This window comes from Phragmites australis, chromosome 15 (genome assembly GCF_958298935.1).
Source record: "Phragmites australis chromosome 15, lpPhrAust1.1, whole genome shotgun sequence".
Classification (NCBI taxonomy): domain Eukaryota; kingdom Viridiplantae; phylum Streptophyta; class Magnoliopsida; order Poales; family Poaceae; genus Phragmites; species Phragmites australis.
This window is the reverse complement of record NC_084935.1, coordinates 808,114-822,949: the sequence shown is the minus strand read 5'-3', so window position 1 is coordinate 822,949 and position 14,836 is coordinate 808,114. Positions and strand designations below refer to the sequence as shown.

Sequence of the window (14,836 nt, the reverse complement as noted above, 5' to 3'; positions counted from 1 at the left end):
CGTCACCCGAGCCCCGCAACTGCTTCCAACACGTCTTGCCGCGGTGCGATGATCAGCAGACGGGCGCCGGGGACCGGAGGAGGAGGATACCATGAAGGCGGTGGCGGCGCAGAGGCGGAGGGGCCCGCGCGTGGCGGTGCTGGCGCTCGTCCTCTGCTCCCTCCTCGTGCCCCTCGCCTTCCTCTTCGACCGCTCCCCCTCCGGTATGTAGCACCCCTCCCCCTCCGCTCCCACGCTTCCTCTCAAATGCGGGAGCGGGAGCGCGCGTTGTGGCCTTTGTGCTCGGATCACCTGCCTCTTCGGTTGGATCTGGAGGCCTAGCGGCTGTTCGATTACCACGCGGCTTTGCAAATTAACCGCTTCATCCTGGGGATTTCGGTTGGCTTACTTTCCGATTGGTTCGTGGTGCAGGGTACGTGACGACGGAGGAGCGCCACCGACAAGTAGAGCACTGTTTGCCCCTCTATTTCTGTACCCATTGCTGATGTTGATGGATTCGGATGTGGAAGCGGAGACGGCTCTGTGATTTCCGCTAACTTTTCTTATTGTATTTTGCTGCGTTGGATTCAGGAGGTCGTTCTGCCTTCGTTCGATCACGTGGAGAAGAGGGATGGTCGTGGTGCTGTCAGTGGAGTGAGACAGGTCTGATGGCTGTTACTCCTATCCAGTGATGGTGATTGATTTGTAATTTTGTTTGGTTCGGAATGGCAACTTTATTGGGGGTGCCACAATGCTCATTCGTTATCACCTGTTTAAGGGTGGCCGGCATTTTTTAAACTTGTCCAAGGCTCACGTATTTGCAATAAGAGGCAATGTTTTGTGCGGTATTCCTTGTGTGTTAGCTCTGTGGGGATAATGTCCTTTATCTGTTCAAAAGGTTGATTCACCATTTTTCCTTTTGACGTTCATGAAGTATAATATATCCCAAAAAGTGGTTCAAGGATTGTGAAGATTGCATCTGTAGTTCATAACAGTTGCATTTTCCTCAGGATGCTCCGAACAAGATCCCCAAAGGTAGTGCTGGAATCGGTCATCAGCATAAGCAAATCGATCGCAACTCTTCCATTGGTGGTGCTAAACCAAAAGGTATGTGTAGCATTAAAAGGCCAAAATCGCAACACTGTTGAATTCAACCTAAGTTGTCTGGTTAGGCTTTCTAGACGTAAATGCCATTGCTGCTAATGCTAGAACATAATTCATGGGCTGTAACTTTAAGGGCGTGTTTGGATAGGGAGAATTGCTCTATGAAATTCTAGGATATAGGTGAAGTTTAAACAAAAACCTAGTAATTTGGATCCCAGTCCCCCCTATCCAAACATGCTCTAACTGGTCTTCGGGGTTACATGAGGCACAATGGCACTATGCTGTAGTTATTTTATTTTTCTTTCCTTTACATCTGACGCAACAGTTGGTGACATATGCAGTTCTTCCAGCACCAAAAGATAAACCATCGAAGGTTGTGGCAGAATCAACTCGAGACACAAGAGTACGGATCTTTAGCATTGAAAGTTGTATTGTGTTATTCTGGAACTGCTACTTCATGTGATTTCGAAATTTGCTTACTTTAAGACATTTTCTGGCGTGTAAATGGAAGTCTAGTTCCCTGCTTTGGCTATATGAAACTGTACTTTAAAAAATTATTTCCCCAGCACAACAGAAACTTATAGTGGCAGGCTGGCAGCAACTATAACACTAAAAATACCACATGTCAGATTTTCTTTTTCCCAGCTCAAACACCTTGAAGACCATAGGTTACATGATACGACATTTCGAATAATTTCACGTCATTCTAGTTGAACTAATTAAGCTAATGTTACGACAATCTTGAATATAGTGCATCGCAATATTTTTTCAATGCATAACTTAATTTTTCTGTCAGTGTTCTTTCCTGTTCCTCCTGTCCTTTGCATCAGACAGAGCTATGGTGATATAATAATCGATATTGCACATATATCCTTTTAGGAGGTTAGCAAAGATATAAAGGGGCAACAAAAAGGTGCAAAAGCTGATGAATTGGAAAAGACGAAAGCTTGTCAACTTGAATTTGGGAGCTATTGTCTCTGGTCCATAGAACATAAAGAGATAATGAAGGATTCTATAGTAAAAAGGCTAAAAGACCAACTCTTTGTGGTGCGCTCATACTATCCAAGCATTGCAAAACTTCAAGGACAGGATGCTCTTACTCAGGAAATGAAGCAAAACATACAAGACCATGAGAGGGTTCTTAGTGTATCAACAGTTGATGCTGATCTGCCATCCTTGTGAGAATTAAATTTTAATGCTTCAGCTTTCTTTTCCTTACATAATTCGCTGTGATCAGTCATAAAGCAGCATTGTATAATGATTGCGTTACTGATACCGTATTTTATGCATTAGACTGAATTTGGACGTCCTATAAATTAAAAAGTTCTTTTTCTGGATGCTTCTTAGGGGAATATATATGCCTTAAAGAGTCGAGGGATTTAAATTCAACCTATGCATAATTTTTGCAATCATATATAGGAGTTACCACTTAGATAATTTGAATGATAGTTGTCTTCTGATTTCAGTATCAACAAGAGGATAGAGCTGATGGAGCAAACAATAGCGAGAGCCAAATCTTGCACCGTGGATTGTATCAATGTTGACAGGAAGCTTCGCCAGATACTTGATATGACTGAGGATGAAGCTCGTTTTCATATGAAGCAGAGTGGATTCCTCTACAATCTTGGTGCCCAGACATTACCGAAAAGTCATCATTGTCTTTCTATGAGGTTGACATTAGAATATTTCAAATCACCTTCGTTGGATTCAGATGATTCTCCTCCCAAGTTTAATAATCTGAAATATAGGCATTATGTTATATTGTCTAAGAACATCATTGCGTCTTCTGTCGTGATAAACTCAACTGTGAGCAGTTCTAAGGTATTTTGGCTGATATCTACAATGTTAATTCGTGCACTATCTTCTGGGCTGTGCACCCCTCTAGTGTTCTTATTGGTCTTTTTGCAGGAGCCAGGCAACCTTGTTTTTCATATCCTAACTGATGCTCAGAACTTCTACTCCATGAAACACTGGTTTGCCAGGAATTCATACAAAAAAGCAGCACTACATGTCATAAACTATGAAGCCGTTACTTTGGAGAAACTGCCAAAGTATAGTATGCGGCAGCTGTATTTGCCAGAGGAGTTTCGTGTTCTCATTAGGAGCATTAAGCAGCCTACTGAGAGCACAAGAGTGGCATACCTGCCACTGTTCAGCCACTCGCATTTCCTTATTCCAGAAATATTCAAATATCTAAACAAGGTGGTTGTGTTGGATGATGATGTAGTTGTTCAACGTGATCTGTCTTTCTTGTGGAATATTGATATGGGGGACAACGTAAATGGTGCAGTTGAATTTTGTGGTCTGAAACTGGGTCAAGCGAGAAATCTCTTGGGTAAAACAGCATATGATCCTAAGTCATGTGCATGGATGTCGGGGGTGAATTTAATTAATTTGGATAAATGGAGGGAACATAATGTTATGGAGAATTACCTGCTACTCATGAAAAAGGTTTGTATTGTTCTAGGCCAGCTAGTTACTTAATTTCATGCTACAGCATATTATAAAAAGGGGACGTTCACATTGGGTGGTCTGCCTTTCTTTTTTTTGCAAGTTAACAGGCTTGGAAGAACTATTGCACAGTGCACATGTCGTGTGAGCTACAGGTTGCATGAAATATTTAGCATGCTGCATTCTTTTCTTTTTCACTACTTTGTCTATTCTAGACTTCAAATTGCTTTCTTTGGCAGTGTTTGAATTTTCTCTGGTATAACTGTAAAAATGATAGCCTTTTTTAGTACATGTTGCTTCATATGGTTAGCGCCGTGCATTATTTATATCATTCTTGTTTTGTTACAGTTCAAATTCAAGGGTGAGGGATCTCTGCGAGCAGCAGCATTTCCTCTAAGCTTGCTATCTTTCCAGCATCTCATCTATCCCCTTGATGAAAAGTTGACTCTGGCCGGACTTGGATATGATTATGGAATTGATGAAGATGTTGCTCGGAGATCTGCATCATTGCATTACAATGGTAATATGAAACCTTGGCTTGAACTAGGTATACCGGACTACAAGAAGTACTGGAAGAGGTTTTTCATTCAAGGAGATCGATTTATGGACGAGTGCAACGTAAATCCATGACACAGATGAACCTGAAAATCAGAAAGATTGACAAATAGATTGCTACATTTACCGGCCTCACTAAAGTTAAGTATCGGCTGATTGGATGCCTGTCAACCCCAAAAGCTATGCACAGAAGCACATTGCACTAGAACAACAAACACTTCTGTCGAACAGGAAAAGTGGCGCAGTTGGTGGCTACCAATGTTGAAAGGAGTGGGTACATGCAGCACATCTCTGTTCAACGAATTAACATTCTTGATTGCACAAGTCCGATGACTATGCAGCAGCAAGCAAGGAGGACGAGAATTATGCTTCAAGTAAACTGTCAACAATATTGTCCAGATTATTAGATAGGATTTTATTTTGGGAGTCTTAGCACATTTACTGGAACCGGTGTATTACGCTCGTAGATGTTGATTTTTTTGTTTCCATTTTCCTCTCTGCCAATAAGGGTACACGTATGTATTCGTTAGTCATACTTTTGTTCTTAGTTGTAGCGTATTGATTATTTATAAAAATTACAATCCTGAAAAGGTTGTTCTCCGAAGTCCGAACCTATTGACATTTCTGCCAGTTTACGGAGCTTGAAAAGGCCTCGTTTTCTCTCAATCTCAGTGAAAACATGGACACCTGGTCTTACATCTGGGGTAATGCTAACTTCTCTTCAGTCAAAACCAACTAATTGTGATTGTTTTGGCAAAAAATATTGGTGTACATATCTGTACATGGTGTACACCCATGTCCTTGTACCGGTTCCACCCTTGTGTTAGACCTTTTCGTAGCTGTTCATTGTACAAATTCAGAACGTGCAACCTCTAGTGATCGCAAGTTCACCTCCGTAGTACAAGAAGGCGCCATCATCTTCTGAGACCCGAAACACAATTGTAGCACCGGGATTGATAACCAAAGAAGGTAAATAGACGTCTCAATAATTTTTTTCAAAATTGATAATCTTCTTCTATTTGATCCCTCAACACAACTCAAAATCTCAATAAAAACAAAAACACTAAAGGGACTATTTAAGAAGGAAAGTTTCTAGATAATATGACTCCACAGATATTATATGACTCATAAGTTTCATTCAAAATCATTTTATATGTCTTTATGTACAAAAGCTTGTATGAGGAATCATTCAAATAGTATTCTAATTCGCCATCAAGACGATAATTTATTTAATCACGACCACGATGATTAACTGGAATAACATCTCGGTAGTCCCAACCGTGTTTTGTGTTCAAGATAGGAACACATGACTTTCTAACACATAGCATCACAACAAAGCGTAAAAAAGAGCGAGTAATTAAATTATATTACAAGTTCTTAAGTATTCAATTATTTACAACAAAATATTAGAGAAACTGCGCAGCAAAAAAGTAACATCTATCAACACTAAAAATTAGATGAAGTCATATGCCCTTAGGCTCCACCCAAAAGCACGGCACACGAGTAGTTTGCACTACTCATTTCCGTCATCTATATTAGCAGGCGTGAAGTAACCAAACACGAGCTCCTCATCACCAGTAAAACCTAAAAGAGTAGTGTAACATCCTGAATTTAAACATGTTTATTAGTTACAAATTTAGCTCCAAATTAAAACTTTTTAGAATTTATTAAGCTAACTAAGGTTAAGAAGATAAGTATGTGGATATATATATATGGATGTATATATACAAGTATATATATGTTCATGTACATTAGATATGCTAAGTTGAATAAGTGTTAAAATAGCACTAGAGTCAATTTCAAAATAATCTCTGCATTAGGTTGGTTCATATGCTTTGGTTTAAGATTCTTATGGTTCTTTGTGTGGTGGTTTGAAATTGAATGTCTCTCAATTTCAAATCTACTCTTAGATTCTGTTCAGCTCAAATCCAATTCAAATTCAAATTCTTGAATTCAAATCATCTTCAAAAGTCTCGAGATCCAAGTCCAATTCATAAATCAAATATGTTTATTTGAGTTGATCCTAATCCAAAGTCAAAACCAAATTCAAATCCTCCATTTTAAATTATTCCAAAACCTTTTTCTTTATCTCTTTCTTTTTCTTTTTCTCCTTCTATTTTCTCCCAGGCCGGTTTCCTTTTTCTCCTCTCTTTTTCTTAGCCTGGCTCCTTTCTTTTTCTCCCTCCCGCACGCCGCGCCCAACCCACAACCGCGCTGGCCAGCCCATGCGCGCTCGTGCTGGACGGCTCGCGCGTCCTCGACCGTTCACGTGTCACTGATCCGACGTCCGTCCCGCGCCGTCCTCCCCTTTCTCCCTCCTCCACCTCACGCCACGCCGGCCGCCGCTCCCCTTCGGGAAAATCTCTCGACTGACTCCCCCGTTCTCCGCTCTCTCTCTATCTCTCTCTTTCTCGCGCGTGCTCTCTCTCCTCCCACGCGCGACTTTTGCGCCCCACTTGCGCTTGGCCAGTGCAGAGCATGCCCATGCTCTGGGAAACAAGGTGGGCGTCGGCCGCCACCTCACCGCTAACGTCCCGTGACGCCAGCAACCCGCACCACCTCTCTCCGCCTCTCCCTTCCCTCTATAAATAGGGTGCCCGGTCTCTCTCTCCCTTTCCCTATTTCTCCATCCACGCCACCGCGCCGACGTCGCCATTCACGCCAACGCACCTCCGCCGTCGCCAATCAGCCATCCACAAGCCGCCGAGGAGCTCCAGGGTCACACTGTCGTCCTTGTGCCACTGTCCATTCGACCGGAAGCTCAACGGGAGGCCATCCGAGCCGAAGCCTAGCCGCTCCGCCGTCAACACATCAACTCGTCGCCGGCCGCCGTCCCGCTTCTCATCGTCCATGAGCACAGTGAGCACCCCGAGCCCCTAGCACCCCTTCTAGATAGCGCGTAGTCACCCCCGTGCTCTCTCTTGGCTGGTTGCCGAGCGCCGTTGTGTGTTCGACTTCCTCCGCCGTGTTTTGGATCACCGTCGGCATGCTGGTGCTGTATGTGTGTGGCCGACCATCGTGCCGTGATGCCTAGAGGCATTAGGCCCTTTTTTGTGTGCAGGTTGTCACCTCCCAGTACAGGGGAGGTGCTGCCCAATTTTGGCCGCGTCGCTGCCCCTCTTCGGCTGCCATCTGGTAGCGCTCTCGCAGTCGGCCGCCGTCGACGTGCTCCCCGCCGCATCCGCCGTACTGCGTACAAGCCCAGCGTCGACTTCCCATCGTGAAACCGCTCAGTGGCCGGCCCAACCGCCAACAGGCCGCGCCCCATGGGCCAGCCCAGCTCCGCAGCCCGTTAGCCAACCAACCTAAAGCCCGAGCGAGCCTGCACTGTGCGGGCCTAACACTATTCAGCCTGGCCCATCCAAGCCTAAGCCCAGCCCATCTAGGCCTGGGTTAAGCCCAAATCGGCCCACTAGTTATTGTTCACACAGTTCCCACTAGGTCACTGTTCAGTGGGTCCCACCCGTGGGTCCCACATATGAATAGTATCATTTCATAATTTTCTGATTAAATTTTAGATTAAATCTTCTGGGAGCCGTAACTTCTCCGTTCTGGCTCCGATTTCGACGATTCTTTCGTCGAAATTCATCTAAAATCGAGATCTACTCATCTGTCACACTGTGGCATCCATTTGGGCTCATTTGGTTTTTCATTTGATGTTATTTGATTCTTCTCTAGTATAGTTCGTTGTTGATCATAGTCGTAATTGCAGAAAAGCACGACTTCTGCGAGTTCTGCGCAGGAAACATCAGAAGCGAGGAGGATCCTGATTTCGTTCAATACTTCGAGGAAAACTCCGGAGAAGGCAAGTCCTATCTCCTTGATCATATTGAACCTATATTTTTAGATAATCTACATGATCAACTAAAACATTTGAACTACTTATGTAATGTATGTATATATTCGATGAAATAATTATTGCTCGTATTGCTATTAGTATCTATTTATGTCCTTAGAAATTTTCAAAATATAGCAAATGTCATGCTAATTTTTTTTTCTAATTAAACAAACATAGCAAATCTCATGCCAGGTTTTTCCCCATTTTTTCTGTTTTTTTATTTTCCTTCAATTTCATCGAAATTCGAACAAAGCGGTCGGTTATAGCTGTAATGCGGTCGATTTTCCACCAATTGATTCGAATTTTTGTTAGTTTGGTAATCGTTAAAATCGATCGGTAAATCGTCAAATGCGGTTGATAACCGATGCAAACAGAACATTACCAATTCGTCGATTCGATCCGAACTCTCACCAAATTTGTAAATTTGATCAAATAAATTTATTCGAATTCTCGTTAAATTTTATCCAATTTTTACGATAATCGTGATTTTCCGGTAACCGTTGGCGGCCGGTTTTTAACACCAAACGCATTTGTGAACTTGATCGGTAGTCGGCCGTAACTTGAGAATGCGTCGCAGCTTCTCGCTGCTTGCCTGGGACGGAGATCGTCTGTGGAGTTGGCGCCATCCTGCGCTGCCGGTTGAAGGAAGCAGAGAACGACCAGCTCACAAGATGCTCGGCGACTATTCTTCTTCGTTTTCCCCACTCCCTCCCTCGCGGTCTAGTATCATGTGCATACATACTCGATGCGTCGTGGTGGTTGCTGGTGATGGCTCTACATGGAGCACGTCGATCCTTCCATCCGAATGGTTAACTTGTACTGACTAATAAAAAAGAGACGAGCACACCAGTGCATGCCGGCGTCGGTGATCAGCCTGCTCGATTGCATGCATGGTTCAGCATCGTCTGCATTATGAAATCGCGTGCCTGTCCAACTGGCTGTCATTTCGACATGTGGTCAGGCTCTGAAAGCACACATGGACAGACGTGGAAGCTGTTCGTGACCAATATATGAAGCTGCACCGGTTGTGTAAGCAGCTCTGCTCTGCTCCTTTGACTGGCTGCTGTTGAGCTGTTTTTGGAGCCTTGTAACATGCTTATAAGTTTATTCGTTAGGTGCGTGCGTGCGTGCAGGCCAGCTAGTTTAATTGTTGGTGGTGCCGCTTGGTTAAATTTATCACATAATGTCATCTTGATTGTCCATGCTCGTCACTACCGCGACGCGGATCAATCGACAACACAACGTGCCAGTAAAGTTCCATGCACTGACACCAAGCTACAGTATGATAAGAATTCAGTATACTTTCGTTTGTCCACTCCAAACTCTCCAAATGCCACAGATAGTTTTCATGTCCTGACATTCAGAGTGTGACAAGAGTTCGGAGCCTATGCGTCCTCCAAATGCTTCAGTAAGGACCAAGGTGCAGTTGGTTAATTCAGAAACTGCTGCTAGATTTATTTCAGTTCAGCCAGGCTATTTGTCCTTATACCTGCAAGCTGCTGCTTCTCTTTCTCCAAGCTATCTTTATCCTGCACTAAACTTCTCAGCAGTGACCAAGAAGAAGAAACGAAGACGGAGAGGTGGTCGGGGTCGGAGACCAAACTCTGACCGCGGAAGAATCCCCGTGTTCCGGTGGCACAAACGCAAAAAAATCCCGGTCAAAAACTCTTGGAGATGAGAAACAGAGCGCTCAGGTGCTGAACCACGCTACAAAAATTTAATTTAACACTCTAAGTCGATCAGAAATTGCTGCGGCACGGGAAATACCGAAGAGTTTTTTCAGATATTAGTTTTTTATGGAAATTATAAAAATAATACAGAAAATAAAAAAATTCCAAAAAATTACCTAGTCGTCAAACGGTTTGGCAAAAATAAGTTTTCACCCTTAGCGCGAAACCCTATTTTCGCCAAGCTGTATGGCGAAAAAAGGTGACCGGATATTTTTAGTATCTTTGCTAACAGTAGATTTCGATAAACCCGTGACTACTCCTCGGATGAACAGTAACTCGTCTGTTTTCCAAATTTTTCTGGTTCACACTTTCTCTATTTGAACAGTGGGTTGTCATGCTCCAAAATTCATGAAATTTTTTCAGTAGGTCCTATAATTCATGATGGATCTATTTTAAAATGATTCACCAAAATACTCTATGTAAGTTTCAAAATAAAAAACTCTAAATATGGCTACTTTCAGAACTTCTAGTAATTTTTAAAGCCTAAAAAAAATTTCCAAAAATTTGGAAAAAAATCATTAATATTCCTCTCATGTGGCATAATAATTTCTAAAATTATTTTCAACACTAGGTTATTTGGTGAAAAAGTAAGTTCCTTTGCAATGCTCTATTTATATGCATTTTTATCATTTCATGTGATATGCTCTTTTTAATTCAATTTGAATTCAAACAAATTCAAACATGATTAATTTGTTTGAATTCAATTTTTTTGGAAATAATTTTAGAAATTATTCATGTTTGAATTCAAATTGAATTAAAAAAGCATATCACATGAAAGGATAAAAATGCATATAAATGAATATTAGTAAAAAAATTCAAATTTTTTGAAAAAAAATTTAGGCTTTAAAAATTACTAGAAGTTTTAAAAGTAGCCATCTTTGGAGTTTTTTTTTTATTTTGAAACCTACGAAGGGTATTATGATGAATCCTTTTAAAATGGATTCATCTCGAATTATATGACCTGCTGAAAAAGTTTCATAAATTTTGAAGCACGGCAACCCACTGTTCAAATAGAGAAGGTGCGAAAAAAAATCAGAAAACAGGCAAGTTACTGTTCATCCGAGGAGTAGTCGCCAGCCAATTTGTCGAAATATCCTGCTACTGTAGCAAAATATTAAAAATATCCGGTCACCTTTTGTCGCCATACGCCCAACCGTAAGGCAAAAAACCCTATTTTTGCTAAACCGTTTGACGACTAGGTAATATTTTTGAAATTGTTTCATTTTATGTATTATTTTTGTTATTTTCATAAAAAAAAATTCAAATACCGACCACCCCCGACCACGAGAGCTCGCCGTTTGCTGGTGGCTGGGACATGATAAAATCGCATCAAAAATCGTGGATATGGGATATAGATGGACACAATCAGGTGAAAATTTTCAGACACCAATACTCTCTAGAGGGAGAAATCAAAAAGAGAAATTTCTTTTGTCACACTTAGTTTTAAAAGAACAAACCAGATGCATTCCGCATGTATGCAAGAATCAAGTTTTATATATACGGTAAATTTATAAGTGATAACACAACAGTGTCATTACATAACAATAAGATTTAATACAAATGTACCAGCATGTCTTAAAGAAAACACTAAGATAACTTCCAACGGTAACGGACCCTCCATCCATCCACAAGTATTGTACAGGGAGCGCCAGCCTAGAACATGGTCTTCAAGTCAAGATCTTCCTTTGTCTAAAACTCAGCTCCATCGACCGGGATGTCCTCGGATTTCACACCTTCTGAGCGGTATTAAGAGGTTGAGAAAAGGTATGCGTGAGTACATGGAGTACTCAACAAATGTGGAAAAAATATGATATGAAGACTTAGGACAACAAAGGCTTAACTCGGGTTTAACGTATCTATATCATCATATTCTATGACTCAAAAAGAACTTAGCTATCCTATTTACTAGGTGTAATGACACCATCATTAAGAGAATAGCTCATCAGATTCCATCGACTATCAGACTCACCAGATATCCCATATCCAGCTATCAACTCATCGAAGTACCCCTACCCGACTACCCAAAATCAACCATCCAAGATTCCCACTAATCATGAAGAAGTTCAAACCCGCTCTTGACCGTGAGCACGACTGATCGATCAGTTTTATACCGTGTAGAGTCTGTACACTTTACTCACGAGTCATGATAAACTCTTTTACTGTTACCTGTCGATACCTTAAATACTTCCAAGGTGTGCACCGAGAGATCACTATAAGACCATTACAAAGCTCCCACCGAACTGCAAGCACCCACTAAGGTTTCACCGCTAACAGCGGTTCCACCGTTGCAGAAGCCCCCTCTTATGCCATTCAACCATCCAGTGGTGCTCACAAAACCAGAGGGATGGCTAATTAATTGGCCAGATCGTACCTATATAGGCCTCGTGGTTACGTTGTTATGCCGGATTACATGTCCATAAACCGATCCTTAGGACCTCAAGCAGGTACTCGCACATCATTCAATGTGCACATAGCAGTCATACCAACAACACCAACATGTCTAGATCCCTATATTTCATGATGCTAAAAAAGATTACCTAAACTGATTCATGTTGCATAGAGTATTAATCAAATTAATATTTATCCCACTCGACTTGACAGCACAACTAAGTATTTTTACCCTTGATATCCAACTACAACACAGGTGATAAGGATAATCGTAGAAAATACTAATAAACCCTAAACATGGAATTCATGTGAACAAAGCATTTATTAGAAAGTAAAAGACACAATTTTCTATAATAGGATTTATGTGATCAAGGACACTTGCTTTTCAGTAGCGGGTTGCTAAAACTCTTCAAAAGTTCGGTCCTATAGAATCACGAACTGCTCGTCTCCTATTACAATCGCGCACACCAGAAACAAACAAGTATAAATATCTAAGAATATTACACTAAAAAGAAGAAACGCTCTAGGAAAAGCCTACTAACGGATAGTACTCGCTGCTACGATCGTGTGAGCACAAGAATCGCCTAAAACAGAGCTCGTATAAAAAAGTTATGAGGGTTTTAAGCTACAATAGCTTTTTTGAAAAAGAACAAAGGCTAACCTGTAAAAACAAAAAGTTCTAGAGACTTATTTGTAAAATTTAGAGACCTATTTGTAAATAAGTAAAAGTTCAGAGGGCTAAAAGTAAAATAACAGTACTAATAGGGGCATAATTGTGAAAACAGTAAAGTCTAAGGGGCTAAATGCAAGATCACCTAATTTCGGAGATTAAAGGATTTATTTTTGAATTAAAAAACCTAATTAATGCGTAAGCAGTCTGACTGGGCTAGGGTAGGTGACGTGGATTGCCACGTAGGACAAAAACATCCACATGACACGCTAACTTGGATCATATAAACCCAGTCATCAAAGTGGACACGTGGCACGACCCTATTGGCTAGCGAAGAGGTACGCGAACGTTCTAATCTTGGGCTTGATCAAGAATCGGGTGGTTTATTGGCTTTCTTCTTCCTTCAAGCGGCGCGAACGGCGGCACGGGCTCCAGCACCGGGCTCGGGTGGCGCCGCCGGTGTCAAAGGTCTCCAGCAAGCGGCGGAAAAGCTTCACCGAGCGTCGGGGATTCCGTTTAAGGCACGTGTTGGCATCGGTGTGCGACGGAGTAGCTCGACGACGATGAAGGGCGGCGACGGAGGCTCGGTGGTGGCTAGGGCTCTGCTTCGATGGCGAAACTCGACGGTGCGAGGTCGCGAACGTCTAGTTGCGGTCAGCGAACAGTGTCTTGAGCCTGAATAGCGTCGGGGAGGCACGAGACAACACGATGACGGTGAAGGGGTGTAGTGGAACTATGATGACTTCGTGGGAGCTCTCGTGTGTGGGAAAACCGACGGAATTTAGGGGCTTGGGCGCGAAGAAGCGAGAGGAAGCTTGGCCGGGGGTCGGATCCGGGTTTTGTAGCTGCGGGAGGAGCGGTTGCGGAGTTGAGGGAGCCATAGGTTCCATTTAAGATTAATCCATGTATCTTAGCACTCGAAAGATCACAACTTGCAAAAAAATAAGGAAAGATGAACACCGAGAAACGAAATTATCCAAGTTAACTGCCTAGAGACAAGAGAATTCAAAATCGCATCACATAAGCATGTGTATGTGAATTTTATACCTCTAGTAATAAGAAGAATGACATCATAAGGTGCTGACATTTCACCCAAAAATCAAAACAAAAATTAAGTCCAAAAACCGAAAAACTTGCAAACTTGCAAGGTAACTAATGAAGGGAAACTAGAAGGAGGTGAGCATAATAACATGAAGAAAAATAAATTTCATTGTAGCAGAGGTCAACTCTATTTTAGACAGATTATAAAGATTTTTTCTCACAAAGCTTTCACCTAATACATAGACTAAACACTCATTTTCCTCTCCTCGAAAATCTTAGCACGAGACTCTCATATGGATGACACAAGGGGCTCAAATGGCAGGTTCATCTCCCCCCGTAGTCGACCTCTCTATTTATAAGACTAGAAAACTTGACCACTACGTTTCTAAGTTTTTTCTCAAAATATTCCTCCCTTGTAGTACACTCCTACCTACCATTGATATTATTTTGGTTTATTTTCTTTTCGATTCATCGGATGGCCGCGATGCCTTCATGACTTAGCTTTGTCTCAATGCAAGCTTCACGATGATGCCACATACTCCTTCAATCCTCCCACGATTTTGAGACCAAACCATAAAACCCTAGCACGCTTCTCAAAGTGTGACTCCTCACTTTCTTACACTTTAAGCAAGTACTCTGATATCGACGCATGTACTTTATCTTGTGATCCTGACTGTCGGCAAGTCTCTCTCGCTCCCGGTCCCTCAGGCCGCCTTGTCACTTACACTGACATCCCCTTCATTTGACTTTGTTAACACGACGTCTCCATCCGCTTTCCATGCTTTGCTTGACCTCCACGTATTTAGCTAGAATCACCCCTGACTCTGCCCAGTCTCCTTGATCATCCGGCACTAAGCACTCATCTTAGCCCCGATCATCCCGTCATCGACCTTTAAGTTACATCCATCATTTGCACACCATAGGACAAGCAAACGCATATCTCCAATTTCAACTACAGTTAATTCATAATCAATATGCTCAAATAAAATCTCAAATCAATTCAAATCACATCAAAGTTTATGCAAAACCAAAAATAATCAAACCAAATAAATATCAATGTTAATCACTCATCACAAGTAA

General features: G+C 42.0%; 1 protein-coding gene across 4 annotated transcripts; it reads left to right on the top strand.

Annotated features, from left to right (window-relative positions):
- Positions 1 to 12: 12 nt before the first annotated feature.
- Positions 13 to 4,677, top strand: LOC133891929 (probable galacturonosyltransferase 7). Of its 4 annotated transcripts, XM_062332643.1 has the most exons (10): positions 13 to 203; positions 412 to 443; positions 571 to 642; positions 990 to 1,086; positions 1,425 to 1,486; positions 1,963 to 2,261; positions 2,550 to 2,753; positions 2,832 to 2,904; positions 2,992 to 3,534; positions 3,883 to 4,677. In XM_062332643.1, exons 1-10 carry the CDS (start codon positions 92 to 94, stop codon positions 4,162 to 4,164), a joined length of 1,776 nt encoding a protein of 591 aa, XP_062188627.1. In that variant the 5' UTR covers positions 13 to 91; the 3' UTR covers positions 4,165 to 4,677. The 4 variants fall into 4 exon arrangements, with proteins under 4 accessions (XP_062188627.1, XP_062188626.1, XP_062188628.1 ...); XM_062332642.1 differs by having other exon boundaries at positions 2,550 to 2,904; XM_062332645.1 differs by lacking the exons at positions 13 to 203; positions 1,425 to 1,486 and adding an exon at positions 297 to 326 and having other exon boundaries at positions 2,550 to 2,904.
- The last annotated feature ends 10,159 nt before the right edge of the window (positions 4,678 to 14,836 follow it).

Bases quoted from the DNA above. Each gene is read 5' to 3' on its own strand.
- LOC133891929 (XM_062332642.1), top strand. From the start codon at position 92: ATGAAGGCGGTGGCGGCGCAGAGGCGGAGGGGCCCGCGCGTGGCGGTG. The intron at 204-411 runs GTATGTAGCACC...TTCGTGGTGCAG, and splicing joins CTTCGACCGCTCCCCCTCCG to GGTACGTGACGACGGAGGAG. The intron at 2,905-2,991 runs GTATTTTGGCTG...GTCTTTTTGCAG, and splicing joins CAACTGTGAGCAGTTCTAAG to GAGCCAGGCAACCTTGTTTT.